General features: G+C 45.6%; 1 protein-coding gene across 1 annotated transcript in view; it reads right to left on the bottom strand.

Moving 5' to 3' along the window:
• Positions 1 to 21,456, bottom strand: part of LOC137901576 (eukaryotic translation initiation factor 4 gamma 1) — a 32,632-nt gene that overhangs the window by 8,422 nt on the left and 2,754 nt on the right. Inside the window, exons 2-14 of the mRNA XM_068745616.1 lie at positions 18,578 to 18,629; positions 17,712 to 17,831; positions 16,919 to 17,002; positions 16,321 to 16,353; positions 14,689 to 14,709; positions 13,929 to 14,123; positions 13,715 to 13,817; positions 9,610 to 9,749; positions 4,645 to 4,737; positions 3,991 to 4,078; positions 2,436 to 3,473; positions 2,244 to 2,332; positions 958 to 1,183 (exon numbers count right to left, since the gene is read on the bottom strand). Of these exons, the coding sequence (XP_068601717.1) occupies positions 958 to 1,183; positions 2,244 to 2,332; positions 2,436 to 3,473; positions 3,991 to 4,078; positions 4,645 to 4,737; positions 9,610 to 9,749; positions 13,715 to 13,817; positions 13,929 to 14,123; positions 14,689 to 14,709; positions 16,321 to 16,353; positions 16,919 to 17,002; positions 17,712 to 17,786 (2,185 nt within the window). The 5' untranslated portion in view covers positions 17,787 to 17,831; positions 18,578 to 18,629. The remainder of the gene's footprint in view (positions 1 to 957; positions 1,184 to 2,243; positions 2,333 to 2,435; positions 3,474 to 3,990; positions 4,079 to 4,644; positions 4,738 to 9,609; positions 9,750 to 13,714; positions 13,818 to 13,928; positions 14,124 to 14,688; positions 14,710 to 16,320; positions 16,354 to 16,918; positions 17,003 to 17,711; positions 17,832 to 18,577; positions 18,630 to 21,456) is intronic.

Genomic DNA, 21,456 nt, shown 5'->3' with positions numbered 1-21,456 from the left:
ATGAATATATTTATTAGATAGAATGTTAGAGTACAAGTACAGTCACACAGTAGCATGTATTACAGTACAAATAACGTCAAACATCCTGTCTAAGAGGAGCATTTCAAAAAAGCCCTTGCGGGCTTGTTTCCGTCGAGTCTTTAGTACATAAATCATCAACATGTAACAATACCCCCCCCCCCCCACCCTCAGGTGAGCTGTTAGGCTGAGCTGCACCCAGGTGTGGCTGATTATCCTTTTGTTACATATCAGCAACATACAATTCAGTATCGACCTCTGTCCCCAAAATCCACAACCCCCCCAGCCACACATGTGGCTCCAGCAGGAGTTTAAGTATCCGGGCTCTCTACCAGTCATTTAGAACTTTAGAAACCTCTCGGATCAGAAGTGAAACGCCTTCAATCCAACTTGAACTAGTCCAGCTGATTCTTTACTCTAGCTCTTTGTGATTTACCATGACATGGATCACTGAGAACCTACACAGACATAATCATCTGGTGTTATCAAGCTTTAAAGGAACCTTGAAACTGAGGAATGAAGAATCCTTACAGCTTTGAGTCATAACAACGCTTTGCCTGGTAACATGTGAGGTGCAAATGAATGAATGAACAGGTACAGCGTGTGTTCTGTGCTGGGGGGGGGGGGGAGCGGCATCTTAACAGTCTGATTTTAATTAAACTCAAAGGATTCGTTCTGCCGTGTCGCTCAACACTTTTAGAAAGTAGCTGCAAAAAGGCAAAGAGCCTCGAGTCTCCAGTGGCTTGTTGTTCAAACATCGTGTGCTGCGGCCCATAAGTTTCATTTTCCAATGAATCCAGAAAAGTGCCACGCCTAAAACTGTCAGCAAAGCAAATATAAACGTGGTAAGGCTGAAACCTTGCTAGCATACGAGTGCAAGTCAGATAAGACTGCTGCTGCATTGAACTGTACGAATGAGAACCCAAACCCTAAACCCACCTTCTTTGTACTGGTATTTCTTATCGGTTCCATTCGGAGAATCCGGCTGAATGTTTTCAGCGTCCATCTTGTCCTCCTTGTCCTCCTTGTCCTCCTTGTCCTCCTTGTCCTCCCAGGTCAGGTCTGTTTCCTCTGGGGTAGGAGCAGAAGCAGCAGGAGGCTGGGTTTCTGGTGCTTGGACAGGCACTTGCTCTTGCTCAGGCTCAGGCGGGGCCACAACCTCTTCCTGGATTAAAGATGGGAAAGTGATTGGGGGAAATAAAAAATCAAAACTTGGATCTACAAATAAATATTTGTGACAATAGTCCGACTAAGATTCATTTAAGACTGATCTGAAATGTCTGCCTTTACTCTAGTATCTTAAGGGCCACTAAAAGGCAGTACCGTATTGGCCCGAATATAACACGACCCCGGATATAATACGACCCCCTCTTTTTCAAGACTCAAGTTTGAGAAAATACTTATACAGAAAATAATTACAGTACATCTGAAACAAATGATTATAACAATATATTCCAGAGAAAAAGCATGTTATTTTGCCTCAATCAAATCATGCAAAAACTGTCTCACATCTTAATATCTGAACATTTAAATATGTGAACTAAAGTGCAATCACATTTGTAAATGAATGGCTACTGGTTTTAAAAATGTAAATAAACCAATCTACTGATAAAACAACAAAATTGCAATAACTGCATTAACCATCAAAGTGAAGTCTAACTGGGGAGATAGTTGTTCTCCAGCGCCTCCGGGGTTAACTTCCAGACTTCACGCTGGGGACGAAGGCTGAAGCGCAGCAACACAAGATGGACGCTGGCCAGACGTGCTGAATCACTGAAGCTGCTTTATTTTACCTGCACTGTTAAACAAAACTCCCTTTCCTCCTATCGCTCGCATATCTCTGTCTCAGAGTTCTCTCTGTTGCTGCTCTGCGCGCTCTCTCTCTTTATCTCTCACACACACGCTCGCTCCGGCGGGACACGCCCCAGCTGGACGCGCGCACCCACACACACACATCCACACAGACACATCTCACCACATATGAATAAGGAAAAACATCGCAATAAAATAATGATAGGCGTTCGCTTTGGCCTGGGGAGTTCAGTTCACCATTAGTTGTAACAATATCTGGCGCCATCTAGCATTCAGAATGGGTATAATGTCTAGACCCCTAATATAACACGACCCGACTTTTTCAGCCTAATTTCAACGCAAAAAACATTGTGTTATATTCGGGCCAATACGGTATAAATGCGTCTTAACTACATCTATGACTTCACACACACCTCTTTAAAGGCATCCAGGAGGTCTCCCACTGCCTCCTTTTTGTTCAGATCCTTCATCTTCCTCTTCTTCTTTGGCATTGACACAGCAGCTACAGGGAGACGAGCAAAAATCGGCCACAATTGTGAAAATCCGGCAAGCGATGGATGGATGACAGCGATGATAAAGAATTTAGCATGTCGTGCTGAACTGACCTTGCATAGTAGTTTCTACGAGAGTGGGGGTAACCGTCTGGGGGGGAGGAGTACCCTCTCTCTCCTCTGCTGTGGGAGGGGGAGGAGAGGGCACCGTTTCTGAGGCACTGTCAGCTATCGAATCCGTCTCGGCAGGCGATGGCTTCTCTTCCATGGCGGCGGACTGCGGCGCTGGGATATCTTCCTCTACATCCACGACAGCCGGAGGAACGGCGTCCTGGACCTCAGGTTCCGGTGCCGCCTGGATGACTGGATCGGCAGACGCTTCCTGTACATCAGGAGCGGACTGTTCAACAGGTGGCGGCTGTTCGACAGGCGCAGGGGCGGCTTGGACAATGGGCGCCGGCGATGCCTGAGCGATGACCGTCGAGGTCTGTGCGACATGCTGGCTGACATCCGGCTCAGCGATGGGGCTGTCGTCTCGCTCCGCGGCGCTGCCAGCGGCCATGTCGTGGTCTTCAGGGGCCGGCAAAGGCAGGCCGTTCGGGAGGCAGAGCTCTTCCGGCTGCGCGATGGGAGACTCCAAGGGGGCTTCGAGCTGACTGCTGACGGAGGCGGAGACAGAAAGGCCGTCGGCCATGTTGCCCGCCAACGGCCTTTCTGTCTCCGCCTCCGCGACACCGTTGACAGTGAAGGGGGGTGCCGTTGAGGTGTCCAAGGTGACATTTGCCTCCATTGTTTCAGCCTCCTCCGCTTCGACCACCTCGTCCGTCTCCTCTGTGGCTTCGTCTGCCGGATCTTGTGAGGAGGTGGGCACAGGGTCCGGCAGGGGTGCGGGGTATGCAGGCACCTCGGGTGCTGATTGTGGGGTTGGGGTCGGTTCCCTGGGAGGCGGGGGAGAATCCATCACATCCGCAACAGGAGGGCTGGGTGCAAGTGTGGGAATAGCGTCGAGAGGGGCGTCGTCTCCCTCTGACAGAGCGGGAGACGGGGGATTAGTGTCCGTGTCAGGCGAGGCCACCTCAGAGGGCGTCGGGTCGCCCTGAGAGACTTCAGGGGTTTTTGCCAGAGGAGGGGGTGTACATTTTCCCCTTTCATCTGGAGGGTCAGATGAAAGGACTGTTACACATTCAGCAAATATGTAAAGGGTGCTGACGCTCCAAACGGGCGTATTTAGCACAAGCGCAATGTTAAGCAGCAACAAAACATTTTTAGATGCCTTTGTAAGGAAATTAAGAACAGATCTTTTTAAACCTGATCTATATCATAAAAAAAGCAATGCACTGGAAACAAAGATGGAGGCAAGTATTCTCTGAGTCTGACAGCAAATGAATCTTATGAGGACACTCTTAAAACTAAATGATCAGGCAAAACAACCGTTCAGTCTCGTATAAATGCAGCAAAATAACCCAAAGCAGCAAAAATGACAACATAAGTAACTGCTTTGGGTTTATCTCTCACACACACGCTTGCTCCGGCGGGACACGCCTTCGTTCTCTAAAAGTCACCGCGGACCAATAAAAATGTGAAACGGCAGAAAACCAGACAAATACAAAAGCCGGTTATAACAGATAACTGGTAGATTGTACTTTTGTTTTTTGCATGAATGGCTCACCTGCTCTCACCACTACTGCTGTAGCAGCTGGGGGGCTCTCACCATTGGCCTGGGCCACACTGATACTTTCCGTTCCAGATATGGCCGCCTGTTGGGACACACACACACCAAAACATAAGGTACGACATTTCTAGTGAGGAATAAACACTTGTTTTATTTGTCTGTAAAAATTAAGAAACTAAATCCTCTTCTTCTGTAATGAAGGGAGTTTGTTTCTTCCTTTAATTTTGTTTGAAAGAAAAGACTGTCCCTCTAGATATCAGTGTGAAAAATCATCTTTTCCATTACAAATATTTCCTAAATATTCCATTGCTTATTGCTTGAAGGATCGGGATTATACCACTTCTTGGTATAATAAAAACATCTGCATTTACAGCATTGGTGATGTCATATTCACACATTAATTAGAGCTGGTGATTCAGAGCTTTGTGTGTAAATTAACAACATATGGACAGTATACAAATACATTCTTGCTGAAAATCTACATATCAACCCCAGAGAGAGCCATCTGCTGCAGATCATCCATTTTGCATATTATATAATTCTCCTAACTGTAATTTTACAATTGCATGTATTAAAACGGTGCTTATGAATTCAAATGAAACATTAACAGTGTGCTAGCCTCTCTGCTGTTTGGTCCTGATTGTGGCTCACCTGTGGCGGGGTCGGGGTAGATCCACTGCGCCCCCCTGACATTATCTCCTCGGTAATGTCTCGACCGCCTTGGTTGGGGTCTCTTATTCTGATCTGTGGAGAAGTAGGAAAAGATCCACATTAAGGGTGAGAACGCAAACGGAGACAGGAAGGACAAAAGACCTAAATGTGGATGTGATGCAGAACCGGCTCAGCAAAGAGAGAGCAAGGGGTTAAAATATTTCAGGGTGAGGAGAGTACAACGCCTACACCGATCGGCCATGTCGGCGTCTGTCGCTCGCTTTAGCTGCCTCTGGATTCACTGAAAGCTGCGTTTCTCGCACCGTGACCGCCGGATGCACGTGAATCCTAAAAACTAACTGCCACGCAAATTCCTGCGTGGCGCGATCAAACGCGATTCGGCTCGTTGGATTTTCAGAAGTGCTGTTCGACAGAGCGAGAATCTCGTTGGCCAACTCCGGGCACATTTTTTAAACGCATTCCACCGCAGGCTTAAATTGTGAAAAAGTGATTCGTGAAAGCAGACAAGGTAAAAAAAAAGGTTTTCATACATGCACCAAAAAACACAACACTCAGAGCCGAGGAGACCCGAGTCACACTGATCTCTCTCACGAGGGAGCCCATACATTACAGACGCACGCTTTGATTCTCACTCACACTCCACATAACTAGGAAAGTCAGTGCCGACATGAAAACTAATGTAAGCCACAGACACTCGCAGCGATCTGCTTTAGCCATTAGGAAAATGTTAAAAATCTTTTCTAACAAAGAGCAATATTTGCTCGTAGCTGTGTTTTACCTGGCTCGAGTCTGTCAGCTAATTCCTCTGATGGATTACTGACCTTAGCAGGCCTCTCTCATCCTGGGGCTGGAGTAGCCGCTCCCGCAGACTCGGGGGGGCGGGGTGGGGTTGGACTTTAAACCCCACAAAGCAGGAGAGTGGGCGGACGTGGCCAAAGTAGATCTATCTCAGCTCAACTTGCACATAACTGGGCGGGCGATCGGGAGCTCCAGGCCCGCAGGACGGGAGAGGCCGGGACTCTCGCTGGGAGTAAGCTAGCAATGCAACTTGACTCTCACTCTCCCACAAAATAGGATAAAGGGACTGGCCTTGTAAAGCTATGGTACTGGAATGTAGGAGCCCGCCCACAGTTAAAGCGCCCAGAGGGGCAGGGGTGGGGGGAGGATTTGCAGGAGAGAGAGAGAGAGAGAAAAAAGACACTCTTATCAAAATCAGTCGGAACTGACAGAAGCAACTTTTCTTCACTCCGTCTGCTCGGCGATCCTGCACACGCAAGTCATTCCGAAGTTTCTCCTGTCTCATCCCTTCCGAAGAAACCAGGACAGGAGGAGGAAAAGGGGGGGGGGGTGCCACAGCAGCAGAGGAAGACTGGTTGGTGAGCCCTTCCGGCTCAAAGGGGGGAGGCGTCCGGTGGCCACGTGGATCTAAATTATGCGCCGACATGTCCTTCAGCCCCCTCCCTTCTAGATAGTCTCTGACACACAGCGACGTGGGGCGCAAGAGAGGCAGGGGGGGGGGGCATCTGAAAGGCTGCAACTTTTATGTAACCAGGGGTGAAATTGTGTAAATAGTGGCAATTGAATTATGAATGAAACAGGCTCAGAAATGCACAATGTTCAGTCTGGGGTGGGGCCATTTTGGTTGCATCAATACACTGCATCGGTGCAGCTGGGAGTCAACGGCACTTTGGAAATATTGAACAATGTGAGCCTCTTGCATTCCACTCCAAACGTATTTGAAATAAAAAGCAATCACGAGAAATTAGATCCGTAAAAAGTGGCGTTCTCTCCATTTGGTATTTCTGAACTCTTTCAGTGCCAGCCATTTTCAGCTCAGCTATATGCCGAGTGCCCCAGCTTTCGCCATATTTTTCCAAGCCCCAAAGAATATTTTGTACTATGACTTTGCAAACACCAAACCCACCAAATTAAAGATTACCGTAAAATGAATCTTCTTTCATAAGGGAAAATAAAAAGTGTGTTCCTATCATTTTTCGTTGCCGTTGAAGAGAGGCAGAATTCAATGTCGGGGTTGGCGGTGAATATTTGGGTTTAGATAGACATCGATGGCATTGAAAGAGTTTAATTGATTAAAAGTTCACTGTGGCCACAAAACATGCTTCCTGGATCCTCAAAGGTACAACTCAAACTTGTCACCTTAAGCACCTTAAGTTCACCGGTTCAAGTCCCAGCCCAGACGAAATGAGGAATGTGTGCTGGTGGCTGGAGGGGGGCCAGTTTTACCTGTAGAGCACTGCCGAGGTGCCCTTGAGCAAGGCATCGCCCCCCAATTGCACCGATAATGGCGGCGCCTTCACCCTATGCCCTCTCTGCATGCTCTGGGGCCCCTATGCATATATGCATGATGTGTGTGGTTGTTTCAAGGGGCCCTTGTACTAGGCTGTAAACGGAATCTCGTTGCGTGTTTGCAGTGTGAAAACATGATGACAATAAAAGCTAATCATAATATATTACGTCTTATTCACATGTTAAATGAAAAACCTTCTGAGATCAGTTTAAAGGAAGAGAATATGACTTCTAACCGGCTACAAGCGTAGCTGGAAATGTCTAAAACCTTTCACCAGAGTCAACAGCGTCACAGAAACCTTGAAGGTGAAAACACGAGAGGTACAAACTGGGGTTCCAGTTCAGAGCAAGCTACCACATACCAGATGAGGGCCATCTTATAGTGCAAATGGAACATGAGATACGCCGCAGAACTGAGCAATATGCCACACAGCAGCATGGTCTTACAGAACACCAAGTTTACCGCTATCTGTTTCGGGCTGAACTCTATATCCAGACTCCAGAATCATCTACAGATGGATTGCAACACTGTTGACTAGCTGCACTCTCTCAAAACTAAACAGGTCAACCCATTGACCTGTTGGACAGCATGACTTCTTCATAGTGATGAGCCAATCCAAGGAATATTCAGCACATTCCTTGTTTCTTTTTCTACGATGACTAAAATACAAGACTCTTCTATAATGAAAATCACATCAAGATCAGAAGGTCAACACTCCCCTTCCTGCTGAGGAATGAAATGAATTTAGTTTACGCTATCGATTCAGTGCAAAATGTTAAATGCTTTGCAGCATCCTGTTTTTCCTAATACTAATCTTTAACTGCACGGATCCAATTTAGAAGACTTCTTCTGTTGATAAAAGATGCAAAATTACTCAAACCTGCAAAAAATCTGCAGCCTGGGACACACGAGTGAAAGGAACTCGTCCACTGTAAATTTACTTTTGAAGTAAATTCCTTTCAAGACCATAAAAGATGACCTTCTTGCCTCTTCGGTTAACCATCGCTTGAAACACAGACCGAAAACATCACAAACCATTCTCATGCCTCTCCTTACAAAATAAGTGTAACAGAAAAAAACCTACACTGCTCTCTCTCTTAAAGACGTAAATAAATTCCACTTACTTGAACATCCGTTTAGCTTTTGTGAAAATGTGGTGACATTTCTGACTAGAACGGGATTCCGAATGGAAAGTTTGCGCCGCTCTCAGAGGCTGGAGATGTCCAATGATCACAGACATTTCATACCAACATGAGTATGAATCCATCATGAGAGAAAACATCATTGCTGAGAAAGGAATGTGATGCTAGCAGCAGCAGCAGCTGTAGATTCAATGGAATATCAGAGACAAGAATTTGGGGCCGTCACAGGTGCAGGTAAAAATGTTGGGATGATGTCTAGACCAGAAATAAAAACAGAATGCCATTTGATTGGCAGATTTTTTTTAATATAAATATTACCTATCCTATAATCTACTGAAAACAGCACAAATAAATTCTACCTAATGAGTTACTTCTGTAAATAGAAGCATATTCTGAATTAGATAGTGAAATATCTACAACAAGTTGGGAAACAAAAACAAAGTTCAGGAATGCGCGATAAAAACCGGTCTGGACTATTCCACCTGCAGACAGACTGATGATAGGTGGCAGCACCGATTTCATCATCGACAATCTGTAACGTCACTAAAGAACTACAGCAACTCATAGCAATCTCTCCTTGCTCAAATTCCCATTCCTCAGGTTGGCATTTCAACACAAGCCGACATGATCGAAGATATTTCTCAACCGGTTGGGGAACAAGCCACACATCCAATAATCTACACGACTGCTGGGAAACACCGCTGATTGTCTGCGAATCCAAGTTTAGACACTACCATGGAATAAAAAATAAAAAAAAGATAATCCAGATGCCAACAAGGCCTGAGCTCATCCGAAATGGACTGACAAAAAGTGCTGAAGTGTCCCTTTGGTCTACATTTCAAACGGAAGTCATGGCCACTGCGTCCTCCAGGCCAAAGAGGAAAAGACCTTTAGACTGTCGGCAGCACAAAGTTCAAAAGTCGCTATCTGTGATGCGTGGGGATGAGTCAGTGCCTGCAGCAAGGGTAACGTCAGACATCTGTAAAGGCACCATTGATCCAAAAAGGTACACACAGTGAAAACTCTTAAACTAAATACAAAGGCTTTGACTCTAATATCAACCAGATGTATCTGCAGACGTAAAGTGATCAGAACAGGCTTGGGTTTATCACACAGTAGCTGTTTGAGGCTGGAGTTCTCTCACAAGTACAAAACCTAGTTGTGGTGCATTCTGATGAAACTGCCGTAAGCACAACGCCAGCTTTAGTACTTTACCGACGCTAATAACCAAATAAAAAAAGGACAGATAAGAGCATTTTCCATTTGAGATAAACTGCTTTTAAGTCTGTAACTTTCCTATCAATATTTCCATCCTGGTGAACATTGCAAAATGCCCTTTCTAGGTTTAGCGCAGGTTCGTTCTGCCATTAGCCATGCTGTTAGTGGAGGAACCAGAAGTGATAAGAAGCTGATGAGGAAACCCGGAGCCTCTTGTTCACCCTCAGTAAGCCACTTCGCAGTGGAAGGTGTCGTGCAGTTGAGCGCGGACTTTACCGGTTTGCGTTCCCGTTTGGTCGGGATGTGTTGGGGAGGCTGAGGTGGCGGTTGCTGCTGTTGAGGGGCGGGGTTCATGATGACGGGTGCCGCCTGCACCGGAGGTGTGAACTGAGGCTGGGCTGGGTAGTAGGCCCCTGCTGTGGATCAGAGACAAACACAATATAAATCAACACACACAGACTTGCTCCTATAGCCATAAAAAACCCATCTGTTACATATAAGTGCACACGCACATCCGGCTAACGGTACGGTATGTACAATAGCTGGCGTTGACAAAACAGCTTTACAATCTCCTCACGTCCCGTTGGGCTACGGTGAATCAGAAAGATGCGAGGGTTTCAGTTCGTGCAGTGCAACAGCTGCAGTTTTACGTGTACAGCAGTTATAATGTCATTACAGTGAGGTAATAGCTCTTCTCACCGCCATGTCAGGATGTTATACTTCAGGCATCCATTAAGTGTTCCAGAAACAAACAAAAAATGTACTGCAAACATGAATCGACTCTCATGAGAGAACTTGGAAAATAAGAATTTTGAAATACGTCTAAGTCCAGCATTAATGGCCAAACAATCAAAACTGGACAAGGACAGTCGATAAAGGATGAAGTCGTGATGAATGACCGAATGTTTAGCGAAAAAAAATGTCAGTAAGACGTCGTTTTAGCGCTCCCCTTTCCTGGCATTTGGAGTAAAAGCATCACATGAATGCAATTTGTCATCTTCAGAAAAAAATGCCACGGACTCCAAATTCTTTATCCCCTTCAGGCCCTTTTCTCATTGCCAGCTCTAAACCTTGAAACATATGTTAAAATAGAAGCGGCCCGCAACTACAAATCTGAACCCACCGTTCTGAATCTGAACCATCTCCTTTCATTATATAACATATCTGGGCCCAGGCTAACGGAGGCAAGTCTCACAGGTAGGCATTCAGTCCATGACAGAGCAGTCTGTTCTTCTGCCAACCCTGTATCGATATCACTTTTTTTACCTGCTAACTAATGTCAACAAGACATGAGGTGATATTACCTTGCTTTCTACCTGGCCTCTGCTATTGGTCAGTACTCGGTGTAGACAACTTTCAAAGAATAAGAATTGGTTAAAAAAAACGGTCCTCCGATAGAAGAGGGTTCTGACGTAGGGAGCTCCTGATCCGTCTCTCTCCCCTTCTGCAGGCATTTCAGTCTAACTCCCATTACTGAGTCTGCATTGTTGACCAGGAGCAGCACAGCCTAAATATAGTCAAAACCCCACACTGGCTGGGAGAAGCGAGTGCACGAGAAGGAAAAAAAGGGAGGGGGGGGGGGGGGCGACAGGAAGGACAGAGAGAGGGAGAACACAAGAATGTTCAAAACCAGAAAGGCAGAATGAAACTTTTCTTGGACAGTGCTCTGACATAAAGAAAAGGTTTCAGAGCTCAAGAGACATTCATCTAGAGACCACCTACCCTCAGAGTCTTGCTGCTCTTGAGACCCACGGTTCCCCATCCTGAGTACAAAACTGCCTTTGGACAGAAAAAGGAGAGGGGGCTTTTGTTCAAAGCCCCTCTCTAACTTTTTCCTGTCCTCTCTACAGGTACCCTTTCAGAATGAATTATTTTCACGCTCAGCCCACCTCTTCCAACGCGTCTCCCGCTTTTGCTCCTCCCTCTGACCTTCCTGATTCCTCCCTGCCTTTCACTTTTTTCCACTTCCCACCCTCCCCCTTTTCCCTCTCTGGCGAGTACTGGCGAGCTTTTTAGTGGTGCCATTCAGAGCGGCTCTGGCTTGCCTGAAGACTCCCCCATCTCACAGTCCCGGATGAGTAATCTGATCCGTGCTGACGAAAATGCCCCAACCTGGGCCGTGTGTACGGGAAGATTTAAGCAAATCAGCCAGCTTGGGCGGGGGCGGCAGGATTAAAAATAGCCCCCCCCACTATGTCAGCAGCGTATACGAGTGTGTGTCTCTATCAGACAGCTAGAAAAGGACTCAGTGGTCAGAAGGACTGCACCACCTCAATGATCAGGGGGGAGCGGCATGATATCATTAGAGAACTTTACATGTGTTTAAAAAATAATGTCAAAAAATGCATCAATCTGGAATCTAGATTGATGCATTTTTTGACATAATTTTCTTTTATTAGATGATGACATGATAAATAGCGACTAGCGCTTGGTGAAACCCATGGCAATAATTTTGTCTCTGTCATATGACCGCATATTTGGAGTCATGTGCCAACCTCATTATGCATGACCTGCCATGTGACTGCTAGAGTGAGAACTGTGACACACAAACTCCAGCACAAATGCGATGTGGTCGTAAAAATACACGGGATAAACCGTTCTAGAGCCTCCACAGAGAAGCCTGCCCTCAAGAGAGGAACTGATCCAGACAACAGATGGAACTGGTGGAAGACGGAACGCAGTCTGGCAGAGTTCCACTAATAAACACAAACCAAAAAAACGCATATGGGTTCAAAAATGAAAATGAACCCTCACCGAGGGAGCTATAGACACCATCAGATTATGTCAAATTACTTCCAACATTTCAAGGGGATCCCTTTTCATTTCCGTCAAGGCAGACATTCATTGATAAATCTTTAGAGACCGATCCAGGCTGAATCCTTCTTGGCCTTTTAATGCATCACATTTTTGAGCACACTTTCTTCATCTATTTTTCTCTGACAGAGATACTACAACATCTGATTAATAACCAAAGGATCATTGCTGGGGGCAAATAAGCCAATAATAGAGATTTGAATACGGCAGCAAACAGATTTCCCCATCATCTTTACGCAGATACGCCGCTGCGCCCACGGCACGGCGCTGGCAGCCTAATAGGAAGAGCCGGAGTGTTACAGTCCTGTATCCGGGCCAGTGCCTTCCATCGCTGATGAGCTACACTTTAAACAAAGACACCGCATAGTTCTGATGCCTGCTCGTGTTGAGGTCAGCCAGTTTGTTTTCATGAGGCGTACTGACATTTAGGTGCCACTAGAGGGTGTGCCAACATGAAGGAAAGACAGCAAACATCTGCAGTGCTGTTGCACTTAGTGCTACGTGTAAAGGAATATGCAAAACACAGTATCTTTGGAATGAATCATCACAAAAGAAACAAATAGTGCCATTACCTGAGTGCATAATAGACACTCTTACGCTGTAAAGGGAAACGTATTCACCTGTAAAGCTCAGCGAAGGTATTTATGCTGCAATACCAGCCATTTAAATCAAATCTCCGTGACTCAGATAGTCTGCAACTTGACATTTTTCCAAGAATGCAACAACACCCCTCAGTGACAACTTAGCGCTGCAGCTCATTAAAGCCATATGTTCTGTACTGGATAAGAGTAGAGTCGAGTCATGTCTGCGGCCCCTCTGCAAAGATAGCACCAGAAAGTCACAGAAAAGCTTTGTGTGTGTGTGTGACAGAGATTGATCATTTACAACGGCTAAACGGGTCATTTCTAGTGCAATTAACCCCTGCTATTTTACTTCTTCAAAATTCCATATTGAATAAGAAACATTCTCAGAAACTAAATTAGTTGCACAATTCTGAATGCTATAAATACGAAGAATTCAAAACAAGCATGAAATACTCGGAATCTCAATTTCACTGACGAAGCACCGGAAGAAGTTTCTAAAGTTAGCCGTTAACTGTGATTCTTGTTGAATTTAAGTTAAATATAAAAAGAAAGAAACCAACAAATAAAATACTTAATATTCCCAAAGAATCAAAAGATACCCTCTCTGGTACACGCGAGATTTGTACATTAAGTGGAGGGAAAAGATACTTTCACAACAGTTTTTGAGAAACAGAAAAAACATAAACCAAACATAATCCTACATAGGAAAAGACATCAGCACAGGACTTTTATTGTGGAGGGGGAAAAAAAGAGTTTTTGAATTATGCTCTAGAAATAAAACGTGAAGGAAGGATGTCTGGTAGACAGAATAATCCCCCCCCCCCCCCTAATTTTCTTTGTTACGGGCAATACAAAGTAGGCTCCCAAATAAAGCTTTGGTAAAAGTGCAAATAGGGATGAAGTCCACATTCCAGCTAAAAACTCTCATGAATGTCTCTCTGTGTGACAGTGTCTCAGGTGAGGCCCCAAGTAGAGCCTCTTACCATAAGTACCATATTCAGCGGGGCTGGTGCCTGGGTAGAACCCCGGGGTGCCTGCTGGGACCGGGTATTGCTGGGGTGTGGCCACATAGGTTGCTGACCGGTACTGAGGAAACAAAAGAAGAGGGAATCAGGAGAGGAGAGACAAACAACAATATTAAATATGAAGACGAATACAGGAGACCAATCTGGACGCAGCTTCACTCACGCCTCCTACCTGTCCTGGTATAAAGTAGGCCTGTCCCTGTGGCGAGCTGGGAAAGGGCAACTGTTGGCCGGGGATCATCATCATTTGGGAGCCAGGGCCTGCCTGGTAAACATGGGCGGGCGTCACAGGTCGAGGGCCGCTGCTGGGAGGGACACCCCGGGGCCCACTGCTTTGAGGCAGGTTGGTCCTGTTGGTGTAATACGTCTGGAGAGGAGGAAGAGGAGCAAAACACGGGAGGGGATTTAGGAAAAGGAGGAGGGGGGGGAAAGAGAAGTAGGACGGTGGTGAAAGGTGAGGATGAACGGGGATTTGAGAGGACAAGGAAATACGAAACACGGAGGGAGAAAGACAAGAAAAGGGAGAGAGGGAAAAGAGATACAGACAAATAACAGAATTATTAGTTACCTTTCTGAAACGTCTGACACAGAAAGCATCCTCCATGCTCCCACGTGATCTAGTGATACAAGTGGAACTAACTGGTCCGGCCTAAAAACTCGGCTCATGGCTCGTCCACGAATCTATAACTGGACTCCAACTGGAAACATATTGGCCCTGCCTGCCAGGGGAGATAAAGCAGCTAGTGCCGCTTCATTCAGACCCTTCTCATTGACATTCTGCTGCTGGCCTGGGGGCTCGGCGCCTTCGGCAACAAAATGACACCGAGCCAGCGGAACACAACGCTGCCAAATACGAGACATATGCAAATGCACGCTTCGGAGGGGTGACGCATAAAGAGGCTGGAACAACATGTAAGAGGAAATTGAGTTACCTGTAGTGACCTGAAGCCTCCCTTCAGCAGTGCACACACACACACACACACACACACAGATGACACAGAGACGCATCAAATTGAAGCAAGGAGGGGGTGGGAAGAGGGAAAAGAGAGCACCATAATTGGTTAGTGCAAAGCCAAGCAGTGAATTACCAAGCAGCATGCAGACAATAGGCAGAACAACGAATTCAAATCAACCCCATTCAGTTGCTCTTAAAAAGTATCGCAACAAAATGAGGAGGGGACGTCGTAACCGTGTTAAGAAATACCACCGTTGTTGTTATTATTTACAACGACCCATAAAATCATGAGAACCAGCGACATCATGAGTGAAAAGTCTTCTTCTTTCGGCTTGTCCCACGAGGGGTCGCCACAGCAAAACCAATGTCCTCTGCATCGTCCTCCCCAACAGCAGCCACTCTCATGTCCTCCCTCACTACGTCCATGAATCTTCTCCTGGGTCGACCTCTAGCCCTGTTCCCTGGCAGCTCCATCCTCAGCATCCTTCTACCGATACAGTCCCTTATCTCTCCTCTGGACATGTCCAACCCATCAAAGTCTGTCCTCTCTGACCTTATCTCCAAAACGTCTGACCCATCACCGTCCCTCTTATTGAATCATTTCTAATCCTATCCAACCCCGACACTCCCAAGGAGCAAGTCTCGTTTGAAAATGGATGAAATCTGTGCCTCTCCCTCTTTGAAATTAGGAAAAAAAAAGGAACAGGATCGAAAAAAGAAATGTCATCTCCCTCTGGAAATAAAGATAACTACTTTCCTTTGAACATTAATGGGGACAGAGAGAAGGACAGGAACTTATTTTTACCGACAGTGATCAGATTGTCACAGCGGAGTGACTTTCTTGACTCCTTTTCAGGTGCAATAACAGAAAGATAGCTAAAATATGCTAATAACTGTAGCATGTTGGCGAATTTGGTGGAGGAAGTACTGGATCCTCAATGTCCTGAAAAAGCCCGCTTTACCGAGAGGTGGAGACGATGTGGATGTGGCTGCAGGCTCAGGAAATGGTCGCCTTCTCCTGCTTCAGAATCATTTAAACCACAATTCCTGAAAATGTTCTTTGACTAACTATGGCTCTTTGTCATGGATTGCAGCCATTAATTTAACAAACCATTTCTTTCAAGTATCTGTCCTCCAGCACAATTCCTTGTTGCTTGTTTGGGTAATCAAAGGAGGCTGGGGGGGGGGTCTCTCTTTTCTACAGCATGTATGACAGCAGGCACCACTTCACTGCCTGACAGGCAGATTCTCACTGATTTATCAGGGAGTAAGAAAACAATCATGGTTTGATAACCATCAGATTTTATACTGATCTAATTCATGAAACAAATTAACATGTCTCGAATACGACAAAGAATAAAACTCAAACTACAGATCGGTCACAGTTAAATCCAGATCATCGTCTCTTCATCTTTTCTCAAAACGCAATCTCCTCTAGGAAACACATCGTATACGTGACCATGGTGAGCTGGTTGTGTGTACGCACTGGTTTTATTTTTTATCTCTGCATGCTTCATAACCAGAACATTCATTTTCTACCCAACCCTTTCACTTCCAGCAGGCCTAGCATTAGCTTTGACAGTGACTTAGTCGGTTGTGCTGTTAGTACCTGTTGGTGTATAGGCCGGGGCCCTGGGGCAAACTAGGGGAAGAAATGCAGACAGGAGGACAGAGGTTAAAGACAAAAGCAAGACGTCCATGCGCTTGCAACGGAGAGAGGCTCCTAACAATTCTCCACATCTGCAACGCCACTTAAAGGACGAATGGAGAAAAAATACAAATAAAATTGCATATAAAACAATAAGAACTAAGAAACTAGAGTCATTAAATTTGAACAAAAGCAGTTTGTATTTCCTCAAGCCAGCAGAAAATAAATAAATACATCATGTCGCACACCAAGATGTGATATTTGTGAGGTAGAAGTGTGAAAGGCTTGAAGCTGACAGAACTCGTGAGCAACAGAGACACACATATTCGGAGACATTCACAAATCGATTTGGAAAGCAGAGAGCCCGACACACTCTATCCCGGTCCAACGTATTTATCCTGATTGGTTTGATGCTCAAATAACAAAAGAGTGTTGAATACAACCAGTTTTTTTTTTTTAACGATCAGATTGCTGTGGGGGGAATAATTTACTCCTGCAATGGAGCAAAGTCCATCGCGGGACGTGCGCTGCGATACGAGTGAGCGGCGGGCTGGCTCACCTGCCGGGGCTGCGGTGTTGGATTCATTTGTGGAGGTGGTGGGGTTGCAAACACGACAGAGGGCTGCCCAGGGGGGAATGAGGACTGCAAGAGGATAATAAGGAGTCAGAGGCAGTCGTCACAAGCACAAAAACTACAACGACCCAAGTTATTCGTGGGAACATGGTTTAAACATTTTCCAGCATTGAGTTGCATTAGTTTACGGAATGAATCAGAAGCGTGTTCTTTGGGACACCCACACAGCTCTAAAAAAAATAAAATAAAAAACCTTTTACATCACTATATTGTCAGGAACACACATTTCTGTGGGTCTGGCAACAATTAAGACGAAAGTTTCTTCTTTCTTTTTGAAACGGATTGAATAACAGCGCTGCAGTGCAGAACCTTATCTCCAACGCATTTTGTTTGTTTACACTAAGCGAAGCGTTAAACAGCGGTGCAACGGTGTGTCGATTTAAATAGCAAAGGGAGTGTGATTAAAACACAGCAAAAGCTATTTGCCTTTCCTGGTGCATGACAGCTGACCTCTGCTGTCATGCACCAAACTAGGGGGAGGAGCAAAGGCGTACCAGTACCAGTGTGCAAACGGGGCTACTGGCAGCAGCCAATGTAATCCCACGGCTGCAACTGGATGTATCAACCTTAACCCCCCCCCCCCGTTGAAACCTGTCCACCAGAAAGAGAGGGATCTCTTCCTGATTTGCATAACAACAGTCATGACACCCAAAGTGAGATGGAGCAAGCCATTACTCCAGAGCCGCTACAGAAAAGTAAAAGCAGCAGGATTCCTTACCTGCGAAAGACCTGGGGAAGGGGCAGGGTGGGGGTTGGAGGGGGATCCTGCTATAGGCTGTGGTGCTTTATTCATTTCATTGAGTTCTGCATGGGGAGGCAGATGTGGACCTGTGTGCAACTGACAAAAGAGAGTGGTAGAGTTAGATACGGCATTGCTCAGAAAAGCTACCAGACAATTATTCTAATTCTATGCCAAAACCAAGGACACATATAAATAATCACCCCCCCCCCCCTCTGGGAAGAGCTGACCACGACCTGGTTCATCTCTTGCCTTTATACAAGCCCCTTGTTAACAGGCAACCAGTTGTGTCCCACAGAGTGAGGAGGTGCTCCGACGAGGCTCTGAAGGTCAATGGATGGTCCATGGATCTGGTGCAGTTCGCGTACCAACCCGTCACCGGAGTGGATGACACCCTCATCTTCCTCCTCCATCGATCTCCGTCCCACCCGGAGTTGCCTGGGAGCGCCGTTCTGGTCCTTTTCCTTGATATGACTAGTACGTTCAACGCTATCAGGCCAACCACCAGGAACAAGCATGCCGGATAGTGGGCTACCACTCCAACAACCGCCCACAGTACGCGAGGACACGGGACTTCAGGCACTAATAAAGGGAATATCTTATCTTCTCAAACAACATTTGCCGGAGAGGCTGACTTTCCACCTGCCTGGAGCCGAGCCCCGACTGAAAGACTGATTTTTTTATATTTGGGTGAACGACAATAATTCGTTTTTGAAAAGTGGCATTCTCAATGCCGACGAGCACATCGTTACAGCAACCACTGAGATATCATCAGAGGATTTACGCGTCGCCGCCACCACCCGACTGAACCCATCTTCTCAGCGACATCTCACTGGCATACTTACAATGTTGAATCTTTCAGGTCCAAAGTGTTGTTACACAAAATATCGTTTTTTCCTAAAAGACAGACAAAAAGACGAACCTGGTTAAAAGCACATCTTAAATTCTTTTAAAGCAAATTAAGGAGGATAAAGGCAGTTCTGATGTTGGGAAGCACTGAAAACGGATTTTTGGATATGAGCTGTTCATGCCAAAAATATGAAAATGGTGACATCAAATATAATTCAAAATGTTTGGAATGTAAATTAGCCACAAAGTATTGTTCATTCAAGATGTTCATTCAAGAATTATTTTTTATTATCGATGAATTGACCAAGAACTAACTTCAACAAAGAGTGTTGAAGTTGCTTGGTTTGTTGATAGGACGGCAGAGAAACTACTATTCAATGAAACCGTGTGGAAGGGTGCGGTATCCCCCCCCCCCCCAAAAAAAACACTGGCGACGACCAACAGGATTTTCAGTTTATTAGAATATAGTGAAAGGAACTTCCAATGCACTGTTTACCCTGTTTCCCAGCCTCTTAAACTATGTGCTACGCGGCATTTGTCCATCCTTTGTGTAGTGAATGAGTCAACGTTCTCTCTGAGTCCCTTCACCTTTACAACACCGTCCACATCCACAGACAGCTGCGCTGTCAGTTTCCATCAGCTGCTTTCATTTCACGCACACAACAGCAAATTATTTCTAAGAATAGAGAATATATCGTAATAAAAAAGGTTGGTCAGCAACCTACAGATTGTGATACCCAATTTAGAGTCGGGGCAGCACGGTGGCGTAGTGGGTAGCGCTGCCGCCTCACAGCGAGAAGGTGCCGAGTTGGAATCGTATCTGTGTGGAGTTTGTTCGCCGCGTTGAGCTGCCGTACCACAACAGGACTACGTCGATGTTGCATTTAAACAAGAAGCTTCCAGTTATTATCCAAACAACCAGAAACAAGGTCAAATCAATATCATCAGCTAACGCAATGTCTATGCTAGCTTCATAGAAATAAAGTCACTCTTTTCAAGCATTCAGTTAGATTTTATCTATGTATCTATCTATTTTTTATAAAGTGTACGTCTTCACTCATTTTATTTATTTGCATTGAATGCTCGTGTGAAATTAAACTGCAATCTTAATGTTAATGTGTGCAGTTCAAAATAAATGTTATTGCAAGCATTAATATTTGTTTGCTTGTTTTATACCTTTTAAAAATATTCTGAAACACTTTAATGTATTTAATCCAATTAATCAAATGCATTAATAGATTAATCGATTACTTGAATAACCAATAGCTTCATCCCTAATCTATTTGCACACCACTGCTGAACCTTCCATTAGCATTAGGTTTGTAAACTGTGTTCCAGGACATGAGTATGATTACATTTTTGTAAATAATTAAGCCGTAATCTTTATCATGAGCACGAGGGGGTCAAAACAAATGACCTGCGTGTATTAGGAGTGCTTTTGAGTACACTGTTGTGTGCAACAGTTTATTTTTTATTAATTAAGGTGTGAAACGAACAGCAGACACACAATCCCATGACTGCGGTTCATGGGATGAGAGCAGGACAAAGTTGATTTCAGTCGGGGCAGAAGCAGGACACGGCTGGGGCGGCGGTCGGGCGTCCCTCACACATTTTCTGTGTGTCACTCACAACAAAGACGTGTTAAATGGCTGCTTGCATGGTCCCACACCGCTAGAAATGTACTCGCTCTATTGTACAGTCACTAAGCTTTTATTTACACAAAGCAGGTACAAAAGCCACAGAACGCTTAAATGAGATGTGTGGGGAGAAAAGCGGCGTCTTTGTCAAATGAGGCCGTTTCACAATATCAGATTGCCTGCATGGAGACAAGAAGAGATGACTGCCACCTGCCATTTAAATTCAAGTGGCACTGAAACTGTCTTTCTGCTTTCAGATACTTCTTAATGAACAAGATCAAATATATCTTGTCCACCCCTGGTTCGATGACTTTTATAAAGACCCTGTTGTCATGATGAATCAGGACGTTTTTTCAACGAAGAGGAAATCAGGCTACAAAAACGATTGTATTCACCACCTTTCAACACGAAATCAAGAGAAGCGAAGACGGCGCCGAGTTTTCCATACAGCTGGATGACATCCGTCTATGCAAAATGGCCGACACAGACGGGAGACCCATCTTCAACCTACATATACAGTATGTCTGAATTGGCTCTGGTTGAAATTTGAGCTCAGGAGATACTGTTGAGAGGCGTCGGGCTGCAGTTCAAAGGGTCGTCCGCAAACGGGAATATTACCAGACCGAGCTGAGCTGGCTGGGAGGTTGAATGCTGAGTAAACAATCTCCGTGCTAAAAGAGGGCCTCAGACTAACAACCTACACTCGAGTGTTGCCTCCTTGAATATCTACTATTCCAGTGACACAAACCATCAACACCACACAGGTGAGCATGGATAATACATCAAACTAGTACAAATGCTGCTAAAAGTCTGCCGCACTACAGTTTTGGCAAAGAGGAGTGTTGGGGGGGGGGGGGGGGGGGTTGCAGCAGAGCTGTGTGAGCTAACTCAAGGCGGTGACATCCCACCCCACCCCAGCCCAGCCCCCAATCACATACAGCCCAGTCATTTGAGCTGGTCTTACACGCAGCACTGTGGAGCCCAAGCCACCGGAACCAGCGCTGGTGAAGCTTGCTCCTTAAAGTGTTGCATAAGCGTCGCCATGCACTTCTGTGACCCCAGCAATCGCTGAGAAAGCTGGGTATCATATCCCCCCCCCCCCCCATCAAGGGTGTAGTCACTGAATTCACTGTGAAGAGCCTTTTAATGTAGTATCAACACAGAGCGAAGCAAACCTGACTGTCTGGGTACACGGGTGAAAATAAACAGTGACTAGCATACGACTTCAGGGCCACTAC

Source organism: Brachionichthys hirsutus, chromosome 11 (genome assembly GCF_040956055.1).
Source record: "Brachionichthys hirsutus isolate HB-005 chromosome 11, CSIRO-AGI_Bhir_v1, whole genome shotgun sequence".
Classification (NCBI taxonomy): Eukaryota; Metazoa; Chordata; class Actinopteri; order Lophiiformes; family Brachionichthyidae; genus Brachionichthys; species Brachionichthys hirsutus.
This window is presented reverse-complemented; position numbering and strand designations above follow the sequence as displayed.